An 18576-nucleotide genomic window follows, 5' to 3' on the forward strand; every position below is an offset into this window, starting at 1 on the left:
TTGATTTCTAGCTTTATTCTATTGTAGTCTGATAAATTCTTTGACATAATTTTCATTAAAAAAAATCTGTTAAAACTCTTTTTATGGCCTAATAGGTGGTCTATCTTGGGGAATGTTCCATGCACCAATGAAAAGAATGAATATTCTGTAGTTGTTGGATAAAATATTCTGTAAATCTCAGCAAAATGAATTTTGTATAAAGTTCAACATTTGTTAATTTTCTGTCTTGATGATCTATCTAGTGCTATGAGTGGGATGTTAAAGTTGTCCACTATTATTATATTGCTGTCTATCTCTTTCTTTAGGTTTAGTAATATTTGTTTTGTGAATTTTTGTACTCTGATGTTGTGTGCATATTTCAGACTGTTACATCCTCTTGCTGAATTTATCCTTTTATCATTATACAATGATCTTCCTTGTCTTTTATTACTGTTTTTTATTTAAAGTTGGTTTTGTTTGGTATAATGTAGCTACTCCCACTTGCTTTTGGTTCTTATTCCTTTGGAATATCTTTTTTCACCCCTTTACTTTCAGTCTATTATGGGTCTTTATAGATAAGGTGAGTTTCTTATAGGTAGCATATAGTTGGATCATGGTTTTGTTTTGTTTTTTAATCCATTCTGCCAATCTGTATCTTTTAAGTGGAATATTTAATCCATTTATATTCAAAGTTAATATTGATGTATGAGGCTTGGTTCCTGTTATATTGTGAATTGTTTTCAAGTTGGTTTATAAATCGTTTCTTTTTCTCTTGTTGTTTTGTGGTTTGATAAGATTCTGCCGTGTTGCCACTTGATCCTTTCTCTTCCTCTTTTGTGTGACTGTTTTATAAGAACTGTGTTTTATATTTCTATGTGTTTTCATGGTGGTGAATATCAACCTTTTGTTTCCATGTTTAAGACCCATTTGGGCATTTCCTGTAGAGCCAGTTTAATAATGACAAACTCCATCAGCATTTGCGTGTCTGGGAAAGATTTTATTTCTCCTTCATTTATAAAGCTTATTCTGGCAGTATATAAGATTATTGACTGACAGTTTTCTCTTTCTGCACTTTGAAAATGCCACTGCATTCTCTTCTGCCCTGTAAGATTTATGCTGAAAAGGCCACTGTTAGACTAATGAGATTTCCTTTATAGATGACTAGACACTTCTCTTTTGCTAATTTTACATTTTTTTTTCACTTTGACTTTTGACATTCTGAAGATAATATGCCATGATGAAGTCCTTTTTGCAATATGTTTGCCTGAGGATCATTGGGCTTCCTGTATCTGGATGACTGACTCTTTGCTACATTTGGGAAGTTTGCATCAATTATGTCCTTAAGTAAGTTTCCTAATCTTTTTGATCTCTCTTTCTCCTTGGAAATACCAACAATTCATAAGTTCTGTTGATTTACATAGTCCCAGATCTCTCAAAGACTTTGTTCATTCTTTTTTCTTATTTTTGTCTGACAAGAGTATTTCAAAAGACCCGTCTTCAAGTTCTGAGATTCTTTCTTCTGCTTGCTCTAGTGTCACTAAAGCTTTCAAGTGTATTCTGTATTTCCTTCAATGAATTTTTTAGTTCAGAAATTCTTTTTTTTAAAGATATTTATCTCCTTGGTAAATTTTTCATTCATATCCTGAATTGATTTTGATTTCTATGTATTGGTTTTCAGATTTTTCCTGCATTTCACTGAGGTTCTTTCAAACCAATATTTTGAATTTTTTAGCCAGCATTTCAAGGAATTTTTTAAATTAGGATTTATTGCTGGATGATTGTTGTGGTCCTTTGGCTGTATCATATTTCCTGCTTTTTCATGTTTACCATGTCCTTCCATTGATATGTGCATCTGATGTAGCAGTTGCTTGTTCCAATTTTATGAAATTGATTTGGAGGGGACAACTATTTTTTCCTGAGAGTGTACATATGTTGTTGGTTGAGCAGGCTATTTTGGTTTTGACTTTGGGTGACTGCAATAGTGTGAACTTTGTGTTACTTCTTTGACAATACACAAGGTTACTGGTATCCCTGATTTCCTTGGTGGCTTAGGGTAGAGTTATTAGTTGAGGGTGCAGTGAAATTTTGCTGCAGATTTGGACACAAATTGAGCTGCCTCCAGACCCCACTGGTAGCAGCAGTGGGGCAAATGTGCTTGTTTTTAAGCCTCAGAGCAGGTTACACAGGCTGCAGTGTTAGTGAATCCTGGAGGGCTGAATCATGGGCTTCTAGGTGGTTTGCTTAGAAGTTAGTAGTGGGAATGAGATTTTATCTCATGTCAGCTAGAATGGTGATCATTAAAAAGTCAGGAAACTACAGAGGCTGTGGAGAAATAGAAACACTTTTACACTGTTCGTGGAGTGTAAATCAGTTCAACTATTGTGGAAGACAGTGTAGCAATTCCTTAAGGATCTGGAACCAGAAATACCATTTGACCCAGCAACCCCATTACTGGGTATATACCCAAAGGATTATAAATCATTCTACTATAAAGACACATGCACACGTGTGTTTATTGTGGCACTATTTACAATAGCAAAGACTTGGAACCAACCCAAATGCCCATCAATGATAGACAGGATAAATAAAATGTGGCATATATACACCATGGAATACTATGCAGCCATTAAAAAGAATGAGTTCATGTCCTTTGCAGGGACATGGATGAAGCTGGAAACCATTTTCTCAGCAAACTAACAGCACCAGAAAACCAAACACCACATGTTCTCACTCATAAGTGGGAGCTGAACAATGAGAACACATGGACACAGGGAGGGGAACAGCACACACTGGGGCCTGTCTGTGGGTAGGGAGCAGGGGGAGGGAGAGCATTAGGACAAATACCTAATGCATATGGGTCTTAAAACCTAGATGGCAGGTTGATAGGTGTAGCAAACCGCCATGGCACATGTATATCTATGTAACAAACCTGCACGTTCTGCAAATGTATACCAGAACTTAAAGTATTATAATAATAATAATAAGGAAGTTAGCAGTGGGAGTAGTGGGCCAGATGTGTGGGCAAGTTCTCAAGCCCCTAGGCAGCTGGTGTCATATGGGTGGTGGCTATAGCACTGATGGAGTGACCTACTAGGACCCAAGGAGTCTGTGCTGGTGTTCTTGGTAGCTGCAATTGATTGAGTGGACTAGTCCTCAGTCCCACAGTTGCCCATAGCAGGGCAGTGGGTATTGTCCTAAGTGTGCTTAGGATAGTTTGATCTCCCCTGTTCCTCCCCTGGTTGGGTGGCAGCTACAGTTGCATTGCCTCGAACTCGGCCCAAGAGTAAGGTGTAGCCCAACATTAAACTCTCAAAATGGTGCCAGTTGTGGGTTTGTGACCAGAGTGGGTGGCCCCGACCCCCCTCAGGAGAGCAGCATGGGCAAGAATCAGTAAGGTATGCAGTCTGCTTGAGTCTTGATCTCACAGCAGCCTGTAGCAGGGTAGTGGGTATTGTCCCAGGTATGCATAGGAGAGATTGGTTTTCTTATTCCTCCTTGGTCAGGCAGCAGCTGCTGCCACATCAACTCAAACTCAGTCTGAAGGTGGGGCACAGCTCAGCATTAAACTCTCAAAACAGCCCCTTAGGCCTGCAGTCAGGGAGGACAGGACCCTTTCAAACCATGCAGTGTGAGCAAGAAGCTGTGGGAAGTGTGGTCCACTCACTTCTCAGTTTCACAGCAGCCCATTGGAGGGCAGTGAGTATTATCCTAGAAAGGCATAGGAGAACCTAGTTCCCTGTCCCTCCTTGGCCAGCTGGCAGCTACAGTCATGTCAGCCCAAACTCAGACCACACAACAACCTTTGTAGCAGCAATGATTCCCTCCAAATTAGTTCTCAGGTGCCCAAAGGAAGGACCAGCTACTGATTCCTTATTATCCCTCCTCCCTATTAGCTGTGGCTTATATTCCTTGAGCCTTCCCAAGTTATAAACATAATTCAAATTTATTCTGTTCCTCAAATGGGCTAGATCCTCCTAGGAATGCTGGATTCTAAAAAGAGCAGGAAGATGAGACAGGATAAAGTTAAAAGTCCTAAGGTACAATCTGAGGACAAATTTGGGCAATCAAACCTTTAGCCATGCTTACATCTTCTTACAGTTAAACTGTAGTAGTATGTCTCTCTGACTTAAATAAACCACTCTTTGCAGCTATTTTTAAAGCCATTGTCTGGGAGGTTCATTAAAATGATAGTCTCTGGCAGCCTAGTTGGTATTTGTCCCTGTAAGATTTTGAAATTGTTCAAAAGATGCTTAGTTTGTACAAAGTTCCAATGAATAGCTTGTAATGTGGTTCTATTATATTCTATTAAAGATAATTTTGTCAACCAGGATAGAACAATTTCTACCTCGTATACTCAAGAAGCTAAGATTTTCAAAGTTGTGAACTTAACTCCGAAGTATTGTGGCATGGAGTATTAGCCCTCTGAATTATTGAAAAATTTCATATCAAAATCCCCAGTGCTGGAATTTCAACTCTGCTGCCGCTAGCGTCCCTAGTTCCTATTGGTATTTATGCTTCAATGTGGTGAATAAACTAAAGGGACCAAGTGGGTGGATCAAGGGATGTTAAATTGCATTGTCACACAATGATTCTTTTTGTCCCTGAAAACTCCAAAGCTCCAAGTCAGTTATTAATTTTCATCACCACCCTTTCAAGAAGCTAGAAGTGCCCATAGCCAGGAGCATCATCTGAGGACTCAATACAGCACCATGCTCAGACGTGCAGACTCTGGAGTCAGATTGCTTCAATTCTGACTCCTTGCCCACTAACATTCTTCCATCCTGTGTCTCACTTCTTTTTTTGTAAAGGGGGGCTAATGAAAGCATTTATCTTACAGAGTTGATGTGAAATGATGGAAGTAAAGTGCTTGGAACATAGTGAGTTCTACATAAGTTTTCTCTCTTATTATCTTGTGGGTTTCACGAGCTTCAGCCAGTTATTCAACATTAAACTCAATGCTAAAATCCTGAAACAATGAGTAGATGAATGCTTAAATATACCCATATTTAAATCATCAAATGAATTTCAGCTTTTTCTTCCAAAACAATAAAATATGGAGTCTGAGATCTAGTGCATCTAGGTCAGTGTTTCTTGACTTTTTGACTGAGCATTATGGCAGCAACAACATCTTTTATCATGACCCAATGCATACATGCTTATTGTCAAAGGGGAAAAATATTCTCACTAAAAAATGGAAAAACTGTGTGTTCTGCATCTTTTCTTGTGACTAGAGAAAATCACTCAAACAATTTGCTTAAATCTGAATTTTTTAGTTGGTGTTCTGCTTCTAATCTCTGCCTGACACTAGTTCATGCTTCTGTGTTAATTGTCAGACACAATTGTTGATGGATAAAACCTTGTTACTCTAATTATCAGCCACAAAGATATTCTTAGCATTTGCTTCTTAGATATAGCTTTGTTTTGTTTTTCCAATAGCAGCATACAGACATCTCAAATTATCCTGCCGCAAACTGCCCTTGTAATAACTGATATGGATATGATGTTTCTGTGACCTTGTGAAATAAGCTTTATGCTTTCTTCCTCTTTTTTAAAACTAACTGCTTAGGTAAACATTCTGTTTCCCGACTATGTATTCCTCCCATTTCTTAACCCTCTCTGAATGGATATAATCTTTTATTAGCTCCTTGCCAGCAAGTAAATAAAATTTGACATATGCTGAAGACCAACCTAAGAAATTTTGTTTTTAACATATATATCATAAAATGAAAGTTTCAGGAAACATTTTTATATGCAATGCGTTCTAGTGTTTTTTGTGTTTCATTTCTTTTTAAAAAATTCTATTTATGATCCACTATACTCCTTGACCCATTAGTATTTTTAATTATAATTTGAAAACTACTGCACTACATTCCCCTAAAAGACACTACGGATTCATTATTTTTTAAATGTATATGGAATATCTGGCAAGGATTTAACTGGCAAAGAGTGGAAGGGACAGTACTTTTAAAATGTGGGAAATAGCATGAAAGGTATCTGGAGAGTTATATGCTAAAGTTTCCCTTTTGTATCTGGATGGGAATAGAATTATAATTGACCAAGAGTTAGTAGCAGATTTCCAGCCTAAGGTAGCAGAATGAAGGGGCCAAAGTGAGAAATGGTGCTGGAGAACAAAGAGAGGCAGGCCCGAGAGGTTTCATGATTTGACGTGGGTCACATGAGTCAAGGAGTTGCAGAAGCTACCAGAGGCACAGCTAGAGGGGACAGCACTCAAGAGCTGGGAAGTGTAAGAACAGACCAATGCAGAACACAAAAAGCAAATAAAAATGCTGAACAGGGCAAAACTATAAGGCAAATGTTTTATGGGAAAAAGCCTGAGGCTCTTCTTACCCAAAGCAGCAATCAAAGGAATTCTATAGTAGAATGTCCCTCTGTGAAAGGCCGTATTGACCAACTGCTGGGTTTTTAAAAGTTTGACCCATTTTCAAGGCTATCCTAAAATCTGAATTACTGTTCAATCTCCAGTAATTCATGGATTGATACTGAACTGCTCCTAAATACTTGTCCCCTCCTTCCTTCTGTCCCCCAATTAGCCCTATTCAAATGTCCATCCATATGGATATAGATATGAATAAATATATAGATAATGGATATAAATATAAGGATAACATACATTAAAATGAATTATATCTATGATACAAATTTGTAAACTGCATTTAGAGGCAAACTAAGGTTTTGTTTTATTTGCTATGTACTTAAATTTTGCTGGTTAGGCACAGTTTACTCTCTTTTCTGCAGAATGTTGGAAGCTAAAGTATCTATAAGGAGATATTACTGATAAACATTAAAGGTGCCTTTAAATAATGATTACCAAGTATATTTAATGTATATTTGAAGCTATTAAACTTTAAAAGCATAATAATTTAAAAATAATTTCACATAATAATGACAACTACTCTTTATTGAGTTTAGGAGTTTATAGTTATCTCTAATTACAGATGAGGGTAACCTTGATGCAGAAAAGTTAACTAATCTACTCAAGATCACAAAACTGTTAAGTGGCAGAGATAAGATTCAAACCTAGGCAGTTTAGTTCCAGAGAATGTGTTCTTACCCACCAAAACAAATAGAAAGAAGACCAGTCCCAGTAAAACTGTGCAAAAAACAAAGAGGAAAATCTCAAAAGAAACTGGTTAAAGAAGTCCTAAAACTTCCAAAGCAGCAGTGGCTTTCTTCTCAACAGCATCAATGGAAATGAGCAGATGAGGTTTTGCATGTGTTGAAACGACATGATTTCTGAACTTAAATTACCCCATGAAAATTTAATTTACAAATAAATGTAAAATACTGACATGTATAGGCAAACAAAAATTGGAAGTGTTTGCCTCCAGAAGATCCTCACCAAAGGAAATTCTAAAGCATGTACTTCAACAGAAAGAAGTAGTCCTGGAAGAAATGTCTAAAATGCAAGAGGGAGTAAAAAACAAACCAAATGGTAAATGTGTAGGAGATTCATTAAAATAAAAAAAATTTCTTGTATAAAACAAGAAAAACAAATACATAAAAATAATAATATTATTTTGGGTTAAAAAGGAAAATGTACAGTAATGCCATGTAAGCTATTAGGGGAGTAAAGGTATACATCAATGTAGATTTTAATAAGTTAAGTATGTATGTTGTCCTCAAGGTAACCACTAAAAGCACAGAAAGAGTGCATAATTTCAAAACTTACAGTGAAAAAATGAATGATAAAGAAATCAATCCAAAAGTAGATATTAAAGGAGAGGAAAAACAAAATCCAGGACAAGCAAAAGCAAGGTAGATTTAAACCGAATATATTAGTATTTACATTAATGGATTAAATTCTTCAGTCAGAAGGTAATATTGTTAGACAATATTTTTAAATATCCAAGAACATACCTTTTATAAGAAGCAAAATTAAAACACAAGTACATGGAAGGGTTGAAAGAAAAAGGCTGGAAAAATATTACCACGAAAATAATAAGCAAAATAAAGCCACCTTCCTATGTTAACATCAGATAAAGCAGGCTTTATGGGAAAATGAACATTATTACAAAAAGGTCATGTAATTTAAAAAGCATAATTAAGAAAAGTACTATTATCAAAATGATAAAATGTTCAATTCACCAAGACGATATAGCAGCTATCAATCTGATTGCACCTAAGAACACAGCCTCAAATTAAGTAAAGCAAAATTTGAGAGAACTATAAGAAAAAACTAAACAATGACAATCATAGTGAAAGATTTAAACATCCTTCTCTTAGTAATTAATTTTTTTTTAAAAAGGCAGACCAAATGGAAAAATCAGCAAGCATATAGATGATTTGAACAAGACTGGCCAAACTGACCGACTACACATAAATACTTTCTCAACAACTGAAGAGTATATAGTCTTTTAAAGAGCAATAGATTACTTATACAATTAACACTTTCCTGGTGAAAAAAAAAAATCAAGTTTCAACAAATAGCAATCACACTAAGAATTTTTTATTACCACAAAACAACACAACCTGGGAATAGATAACAAAAGATAACTAGAAAAGCTCCACATTGTTTGGAATTTTAGAAACACATGTCAAAATAGCCCATGAGCCAAAGGAGAAATCGTAATGAAAATTTTGCAAAACTACTTTTAACTAAATGATGATGATGTCAACAGTATAATAAAAAACTTGTGTGATGCAGCCAAAACAATGTTTAGAGATAAATTCATAGCTTCAAAATGCATATATTAGGTAAGAAAAAGCTGAATACTGAAATAAACATCTATTGCAGTAAGTCAGCAGCTAGGAAAATAACACAAAAAAGTAGAAAAAGATATATTAACGAAAACTAGCTAATTAAAAACTTCAAGAAAAAGAGGAGAATGTACAACCAATATAAGAAATGAAAAAGGGTACATCATTACGAATACATTAGATAGACTTAAAATATGAGAGAAATTTTAAATAAAATGGTCAAATTCCTAGAAATATCAACTAAAAATTGACTCAGAAGAAATAGACAACCCAAAATGTCTTATAAACAAAAATGATAGAATATTTAAAACTTGGTTTAACATAGGCACAAACTATCAGAGAAAATACTGGCTCAATCAGAACTGACACCAACTCTGAAAACCAGTACACTAGTACTGTTGGTTAAAGACTGCATAAAACTATTAAGAATGATATCACTATTTATCAGAAAGAAAATATTAGGTTCCAATGGCTTTACGGATGAGTTCTAACAATCAAGTAAAAAAAGGTACTCCAAATTTACACAAACTTCACAGAAAATAGTAAAATACAATATATTTATCAATTCATTTTATGATTCTAGCAAAATCGTGATACGAAAAACATCTAACAAGAATAGTATAAAAGCATAATGAGAAAGAATGGCAGATAAGAGATAGGCCGAACTTGCAGTTTCCACTTGAATGGACAGAGCGACCTGTGGAGACTCACATCATTAACTTTTGCTCCAAGAACTAACACAGGAACATACCAGGAATTGAGAGAATCCACAGACCCTTTGAAGGAAGTGGGTGGCTTGCTGCTGCAGACTCCATAAGATAGCCAAAACTGTGAGTTCCCAATGTGTGAAAGGGGGAATGTCCACCCTCAAACAAACATCCTTACTGGGGTATCTGAGAGTTCATATCACAGGAGAAGGATTTGACCTTACCTGGAGCTGAGACAAATTTAGAGAGCCAAGCAAAATATAGGGTGGAGGAAGCAGCAGAAAGAGCCCTGTGGGCACTCTCAGTCCCCAGGGAAGACATTTCTTACTTGATCTCACAGGGATCCTTGGGGAGGGCTGTCAGTGGAATTGGGGAAAGACTACAGGGATAAGGAAACTTCCAGATGAACTTTGTAACAATTTCAACCAAATATAAAATTTCCTGGACAGAATCTGGAGGAGGGGGCAAATGGGGAGTGCAGATACAAGCATGGCAGCCAGGCAGGTAGGGGGGCTCAAAACCTGAAAGCCCTGCTTTTTTTCTCAGCAGGGAGGCTTGTAGTCTAGGGCATGTTCTCAGCCCTGCTCACTAGCTGCCTAGAAATAAACTCAGTGCTGTTGGGAGGGCACGGTGGGAATGAGACTGGCCTTTTGGGCCATGTGGGAGCTGGGCGAGGCCTGTCACTGCCAACTTTCCCCCACTTCCCTGACAACCTGTATGATGCAGCAGAGGCAGCCATAATCTCCCTGAGAATGTTACTCTATCCACCTGAGAACCACACCATCATCTCCCACAGCAGCCACAGCAGCCACAGCAAGCCCTGCCCAAGGAGAGTCTAGGCTTAGACACGCCTAACTCTGCCCCCACCTAATGGTTTTTCTATACCGCTCTGGTAGCCAAAGACAAAGGACATAATCTCTTCAGAGCTCTATGGCCCCATCCACCACCTGAGAAACCCAAATACTTATCCCAGACAACCCTAGGGCAACCTTGTATCTTACCTATACTATCACAGCTGATGCTCTCTTGAAAGCACCACCTCCTGGTTGGAGGCCAATCAACACAAAACCTGTGCACTAAACAAAAATACAACCAAGGACCTTCACAGAATCCACTTCACTTCCCTACTACCTCCACCAGAGCAAGTGCTGGTATCCATGGCTGAGAGACCAGAAAACGGATCATGTTACAGGACTCTTTGCAGACACTCCTCTGTAGCAGCCCAGAGCTTGGCAGCTTCAATGGGTGGCTAGACCCAGAAGAGAAATAACAATCACTGCAGTTCAGCTCTCAGGAAGCTGCATTCCTAAGGGAAGAGGGAGAACACCACATCAAGGGAGCACTCCATGGGACAAAATAATCTGAACAGAAGCCCCTGAGTCCCAGATCTTCCCTCTGACACAGTCTACCCAAATGAGAAGAAACCAGAAAAACAATTCTGGTAATATGAAAAAACAAGGTTATTTAACACCCCCAAAAGATCACTCTAGCTCACCAGCAATGGATCCAAACCAAGAAGAAATTTCTGAATTGCCAGAAAAAGAATTAAGAAGGTTGATTATTAAGCTACTCAAGGAGGTACCACAGAAAGGTAAATACCAATTTAAAGAAATGTTTTAAAGGTTACAGGATATGGATAGAAAAATATTCAGAGAAATAGATAGCATAAATAAAAAACAATGACAAAGCCTGGAAATGAAGGGCACACTTGAGGAAATACAAAATACAATGGAAAGTCTCAACAACAGAATTGAACAAGAAAGAACTTCAGAGCTCAAAGACAAGGCTTTCAAATTAACCCAATCCAACAAAGACAAAAATAAAAACAAAAAAGAACAACATCTCCAAGAAGTTTGGGATTATGTTAAACAACGAAACCTAAGAATAATTAATATTCCAGAGAAAGAAGAGAAATCTAAAAGTTTGGAAAACTTATTTGAGGAAACTATCAAAGAAAATGTCGTTGGCCTTACTAGAGATCTAGACATCCAAATACAAGAAGTTCAAAGAACACCATGGAAATTCATTGCAAAAGTATCATCATTTAAGCACGTAGTCATCAGGTTAGCTAAAGTCAAGATGAAGGAAAGAACCTTAAGAGCTGTGACACAAGCATCAGATAACCTATAAAGGAAAACCTACCAGATTAACAGCAGATTTCTCAGCAGAAAACCTACCAAGCTAGAAAGGATTGGGGTCCTATCTTTAGCCTCCTTAAACAAAACAATTATCAGCCAAGAATTTTGTACCCTGTGAAACTAAGTTTCATAAATGAAGGAAATACACACTCTCTTCCAGACAAACAAATGCAGAGAGAATTTGCCACTACCAAGCCAGCACTATAAGAACTGCTAAAAGGAGCTCTAAATCTTGAAACAAATCCTCAAAATACACCAAGATAGAACCTCCTCAAAGTATAAATCTCACAGGACCTATAAAACAATAATACAATGGAAAAAAACCAAGGTATTCAGGCAACAAATAGCATGATGAATAGAATAGTACCTCACAACTCAATACTAACTAATATAATACTTATATGGCCTAAATGCTCCACTGAAAAGATACAGAAAGGGAAAATGGATGAGAATTCACCAACCAAGTATCTGCTGTCTTCATGAGACTCACCTAACACATAAGCTTAAGGTAAAAGGGTGGAAAAAGATATTCTATGCAAATTGACACAAAAAGTGAGCAGGAATAGCTATTCTTATGTCAGACAAAACAAACTTTAAAGCAATAGTAGTTAAAAAAGACAAAGAGGGACATTATATAATGATAAAAGGCCTTGTTCAACAGGAAAATATCACAATCCTAAATATATATGTACCTAACACTGGAGCTCTCAAATGTATAAAACAATTGCTACTAGACCAAAGAAATGAGATAGACAGCAACACAATAATAGCTTCAGTACTCCACTGACAGCACGAGACAGGTCATCAAGACAGAAAGTCAACAAAGAAACAACGGATTTAAACAATACCCTGGAACAAATAGACTTAACAGATACTTACAGAACATTCTACCCCACAACTGTAAAATATACACCCTATTCATCAGCACATGAAACATTCTCCATGATAGACCATATGATAGGCCACAAAACAAATCTCAATAACTTTAATAAAATCAAAATTATATCATGTACTAGAGTGGAATAAAGTTGGAAATCAACTCTGAAGGGAACCCTCAGAATGCAAATACATGGAAATTAAATAATCTGCTTCCGAATGATCATTGGGTCAACAATGAAAGATGGAAATTAAGAAGTTCTTTGAACTGAATGACAATAGTGACACAACCTACCAAAACTGTGATACAGCAAAAGCGGTGCTAAGAGGAAAGTTCATAGCATTAAATGCCTACATCAAGAAGTCTGAAAGAGCACAAAACCAAACCCAAATCCATCAGAAGAAAAGAATAACGAAGATCAGAACAGAACTAAATGAAACTGGAAAAAAAAGTACGAAAGATAAATGAAACAAAAAGCTGGTTCTTTGAAAAGATAAATAAAACTGATAGACCATTAGTGAGATTAACCAAGAAAAGGAGAGAAGATCCCAACAAGCTCAATTAGAAACAAAATGAGAGATATTACAACCAATTCCGCACAAATACAAAAGATCATTCAAGGCTACTATGAACACCTTTATGCACACAAACTAGAAAACCTAGAGGAGATAGATAAATTCCTGGAAATATACAGCCCTCCTAGATTAAACCAGAAAGAAACAGAAACTCTGAACAGACCAATAACAAGCAGTAAGACTGAAATGGTAATTAAAGGGCTGGGTGCGGTGGCTCACCCCTGTAATCCCAGCACTTTGGGAGGCCGAGGCAGGTGGATCACTTGAGGCCAGGAGTTTGAGACCAGTCTGGTCAACATGGTGAAACCCTGTCTCTACTAAAAGTACAAAAACTAGACGGGCATAGTGGCACATGCCTGTAGTCCCAGCTACTAGGGAGAGTGAGGCAGGAGAATTACTTGAACCCGGGAGGCAGAGGTTGCAGTGAGCTGAGAGTATGCCATTGCATTACAGCCTGGGCAAAAGAGTGAGACTCTGTCTCAAAAAAAAAAAAAAAGAAAGAAAGAAATGGTAATTAAAAAACTGCCAACAACAACAACAAAAAGTCCAGGACCAGATGGATTCACAGCTGAATTCTATCAGACATTCAAAGAATTGGTTGGGTGCAGTGGCTCACATTTGTAATCCCAGCATTTTGGGAGGCCAAGGAGGGCCAATCACTTGAGGCCAGGAGTTCAAGACAAGCTTGGACAACATGGCAAAACTCCCATCTGTACTAAAAATACAAAAATTAGCTGGGCATGGTGGTGCAGGCCTATAATCCCAGCTACTCAGGAGGCTGAAGCACAAGAATCATTTAAACCTGGGAGGCAGAGGTTGCAGTGAGCTAAGACCATGCCAGTGTACTCCAGCCTGAGTAATAGAGTGAGACTCTGCCTCGAAAAAGAAAAAAAAAAAAAAAAGACATTCAAAGAAGAAGTGGTACAAATCCTATTGACACTATTCCAAAAGATAAAAAGAGAATCCTCCCTAAATCATTCTATGAAGCCAGTATCACCCAAATACCAAACCCAGGAAAGGACTTAACAAAAAAAGAAAACTACAGACCAATATCCCCAATGAACATAAATGTAAAAATCATCCAAAAAATACTAGTGAACCAAATTCAGCAGCACATAAAAAAGATAATCCACCATGGTCAAGTGGGTTTCATACTAGGGATGCAGGGATGGTTTAACATACACAAGTCAATAAATGTGATATACCACACATACACACCATGGAATACTAATGAACCATAAAAAGGAATGAAATAATGGCATTCACAGCAACCTGGATGGAATTGGAGACTATTATTCTAAGTGAAGTAACTCAGGAATGGAAAACCAAACATCGTATGTTCTCACTCATGAGATAGGAGCTAAGCTATGAGGATGCGAATGTGTAAGAATGATACAATAGACTTTGGGGGCTCAGGGGAAAGGGTGGGAGAGGGGTAAGCAGGGTACAGCGTACATTGCTCGGGTGATAGGTGCACCAAAAACTCAGAAATCACTACTAAAGAACTTATCCATGTTACCAACCACCACCTGTTCCCCAAAAACCTATTGAAATTAAAAAATAATAAAATTTTTTAAAGAATAGTATAAAATTAGCCCAATATTACTCTGGAAAACAGAGGCAAAAATCTAATACAAATAATAGCAAACTGAATCCAGCAAAATAAATATATCATGATCAATTTGAGTTTATCTCAGAAACACAAGGTTGATCTAACATTATAAAATTAACTAAATATTAAAAAGAAAAATTATAAAAATCATCTTGATACAGTAAAATATTCATGGTAAATATTCTTAGCAAAATAGCAGTAAAAAAATTATTTAACATGATAAATAACTACCAAAGAAAAGTTAAACATCATATATAATGGTGACACACTGAAAATTTTCCCTATGGGATCAGGAAAAAGAAAAATGATCAGCCTGAATCAGACTTTCTCAGATTTCTTGGTTATTTTCAAATTTATTCTACTAGACAATATAGATTATATATTTCTACCTGTTCTCATCTATATGATAAGAGAATGTCCTCTACTCTTCAAGTTATAATGGCCTAGTTAAGCTTTATATCTAAATGAAAGATTGAGTTCTATAATTATATTACATACCATAGGTTCTGTCTCCTTGGGAGGTCTATCCAAGGGAGGAATGTACCACTGAAAGCAAAGTTCTTTGTTTGAAGCTTGTGTTACCATTTCTATTGGCATTATTTCCACACAAGACGAGCTTGAAACAGGCTTAAAAGATAAAATGGATTGTAGAGAACTATCACGATACAACTAGGGAACAAACAAAAACATCAGTTTAATTACTGGTTACATTTGTTACATATATAAAACAAATTATTTGGCTATATTGAAAAATTCTGGGATTGTCTCAGCTTGTTTTACAGAGGTAAATCTTAAAACTAACCCTGGCTTACTACAGAGAAGATTCTCCTGCAGTAAAAATATGCTGGCCAGGCGCAGTGGCTCACGCCTGTAATCTCAGCACTTTGGGAGGCAGAGGCGGGTGGATCACACAGTCAGGAGTCCGAGACCAGTCTGTCCAACATGGTGAAACCTCATCTCTACCAAAGAAATACAAAAATTCGCCGGGCATGGTGGTGTGCACCTGTAATCCCAGCTACTCAGGAGGCTGAGGCAGGAGAATTGCTTGAACCCGGGAGGCAGGGGTTGCAGTGAGCTGAGATCGTGCCATTGCACTCCAGAATGGGCGACAGGGCAAGACTTCGTCTCAAAAAATATATACATAGATATAGATATAGACATAGATAGATATCTATATACATATATAGGTATAGATATATAGAGACAGATATAGATATATATGCTTCAGAACTCAGTGAACTCAACAAATCTCTTCCACTCTGGTAAGTCTTACAGGATGAAGATCTAGCAGGGAAAATGCTCATGCCACCATTTCAGTCTCAACATCACCACTGTTTCTAGGAACACCTATTTGGTTTCTGGTTTTTTCACTGGTGAATATACTAAGGGTGTGGTTATAAATTACTATTATTTTTCCAATAGTATTTTTTTTGCAATGCCATATGGAAAATAAGACATATTTTGCTCCAAAGTCTAAAATCCATTCCTCTAAAATCCACTTGCTCTGAAAATTTAAAATCCTCCTCTCCTTAAATGAATGTGGCTGATTGGTAAGTTTGGTCCGTGATGAATATGGGCCCAGCTTCTTTTATGCAATTTTGGTCACTGAATGAGGAATCTTCAAGAAATATAAATGTATAGAATGCAATTGCCAATTTGGTAAATTACTTAATTAGTTGTTTAAGGTAACTGAAAAAGCAAAGCATGGTTGCTAATGATCAACAAAACAACAGGCTAGCCACAGAGATAATAATGGTAAAAACAATATTTCAAGTCTAAAAAGGACCGTCTGAGGTTGCAGTGAGCCAATATCATGCCACTGCACTCCAGCCTGGGTGACAGAGCGAGACTCTGTCTCAAAAAAAAAAAAAAAGGACCTTCTTCAATGAAGTGCAAACTACTTTCAATATTAACTTCTTGTTATGCCCAAGATTATAGCATGGCAGCTGGGAAGTGGTCCCTCTATTTCAGTCTTTTTGATATCTAAGGCCTGTCAAAGTTTGATGACCAAGGAGTGTTTGTCAGTGGCCAGAAAGAAATGCCTGGCGTTTCTATAAGGCTTTGTCCTTCCCATTATTTCTGAGCCTATTCAAGATATAATATGATTGTGAATGTAAGTCTTCAAAATAAAATAAAAACGGAAATAAAAACACTGACCTTTCAAGTTGTCTACTGATAAAAGAAAAAATGTTTTGACTGAAAGGTAATATTAAATGTGAAAAGTTTTCTAAATGTCTAGAGACAATCATAAAAGGCTATTATAAACCAGAATCCTTGCTTCTAAAAGCATGACCAAAATACACAATAAGCAAGATTAGCAGGGTTAAACAATCATTTGTAAGTGCTTAATTAAGAGTAATTTTATGTCAGGCAGTTCATCAAAAAAAAAAAAAATCAAGTAAATAATTGATTCAAAAATAATTTCTTAAATTTCTTCATATCTGAGTGACTTTCAGAGGTTCTGACAACTATTTTAGCAAATACTTCATATTCATTAACTAGATAAGTATTGAAAAGTAAAAATACCTTTTATTTCAATATGTGCATTGTTTATTAGCACAGCAGTCTAATAATGATAAATTATAAACACAAGTCAATATCAAAATAGGTATTTAATTTTCCATTACCTTTCAAATACTATAATATGTAGTTGCCAAGAGGACTCATTACATACGCTAATTGATGAATTATACACTGAGTACTTTTATTCTACTTTTTTTTATTCTTTGAAAGAAATAAAACAACAGGCCTACCAGGAGAACTCTGGTTTGCCACAGTCCTATAAACAGTAAAGCAGCTCATGCTAGTCAGATGTTTAACCTTACACTGACTGTCACAGGCATACAGTCCAAGCATGAATAACTCAGCATTACGCACAATTTTAATCATATTCTTTTTGGGGAATTTTTAATGTAACTTGTTTGCCACCTTTGCTTTTCCATCACAAAGCTCCGAAAGACTTAACAACATGCAGAATCACACAACTGATGAGCACAACACAGAGCAATGATTGTTCTGGAAAGGCATCTACTTCTTTGTGGGGGAAAGTAGGTTTAAGTGTCAAATTATGGAACGAGCTTGATTGAAAATAGCCTCCTGAGTGATTAAAGGTTCAAAGATGTTATTATAAAAATCAGCCAAGCTTGGAGTTTATATATATATGTATATATATAAATCCAAAAGGCTTTATGCTCGTTAGCTGTCTACCCCAGTGAAACGAACACATGATGAGGTGGTTTGCACCTGTCAGGCAAGAGACAGTGATCTCCAGAGCTGATTATCCTGGGGAGTGTTACACTAATTATATCAAAAAAGAGCAAACAAGGTGAAACAACTCTTTGATAACACTGCTGCCATTAGAAATGTCACATGTATTTACAATGTATTCAAGCTTGAACATTTGGAGCATAATCTTTAGGAAACGGGTAATGATAGACTGCCCTTAATACTAAAATACTCAAGCAGAGCTCCTTTTAGAATAGTATTTAAGAAATCACACCTATTAGTTTCTGAACTCTTAGATAATATTCACAAGAATAGATCAATTGAAACTATTGTTCTCAGTCTTCCTGTCCTCTGCCTCCTACTCCAAAATGCCTGAGGTATCTGTGACACCTGGCAGTAATTCTCAAAGACAGTCTCAGTTCCCAGGAGGGGTGAATCTGAATCTGGTGTTAGATGGCAACGATTTCATTCCGCTCCCACTGAGCGCTTCTGTGTGCAGGGCCAGACATTAACATTACCTTCCCGGCCTGCTCGCCCCCTCACTCACTCCTTCCCATGGAGGAGTGTTGCTCGATTGCTGAATCTGGGAAAAAGAACTTTGGGCATGCCTACTTCTGTGCTTTCTTCCTGGGAGTAAAATGTTTGCAGGAAGTGAACACTCTCTGCTCCTCATGTAACAGATTTTAAGGAGCCTGTCCCCATGTGAGGAGCCTGAAATGACCCAATAATATGAGGCCAGATTAGT

At 37.0% G+C, this 18576-nt stretch overlaps 1 protein-coding gene across 1 annotated transcript in view; it reads right to left on the reverse strand.

The window, feature by feature from the left end:
• Nucleotides 1–18576, reverse strand: part of LOC105533026 (cilia- and flagella-associated protein 54-like) — a gene marked incomplete at its 5' end in the record, with an annotated part of 140743 nt that overhangs the window by 22171 nt on the left and 99996 nt on the right. The window contains one exon of the mRNA XM_011971362.1: nucleotides 15105–15275. Coding sequence (XP_011826752.1) covers nucleotides 15105–15275 — 171 coding nt within the window. The remainder of the gene's footprint in view (nucleotides 1–15104; nucleotides 15276–18576) is intronic.

The sequence above is a fragment of the Mandrillus leucophaeus genome, unplaced genomic scaffold (genome assembly GCF_000951045.1).
Source record: "Mandrillus leucophaeus isolate KB7577 unplaced genomic scaffold, Mleu.le_1.0 Scaffold1215, whole genome shotgun sequence".
Taxonomy (NCBI): domain Eukaryota; kingdom Metazoa; phylum Chordata; class Mammalia; order Primates; family Cercopithecidae; genus Mandrillus; species Mandrillus leucophaeus.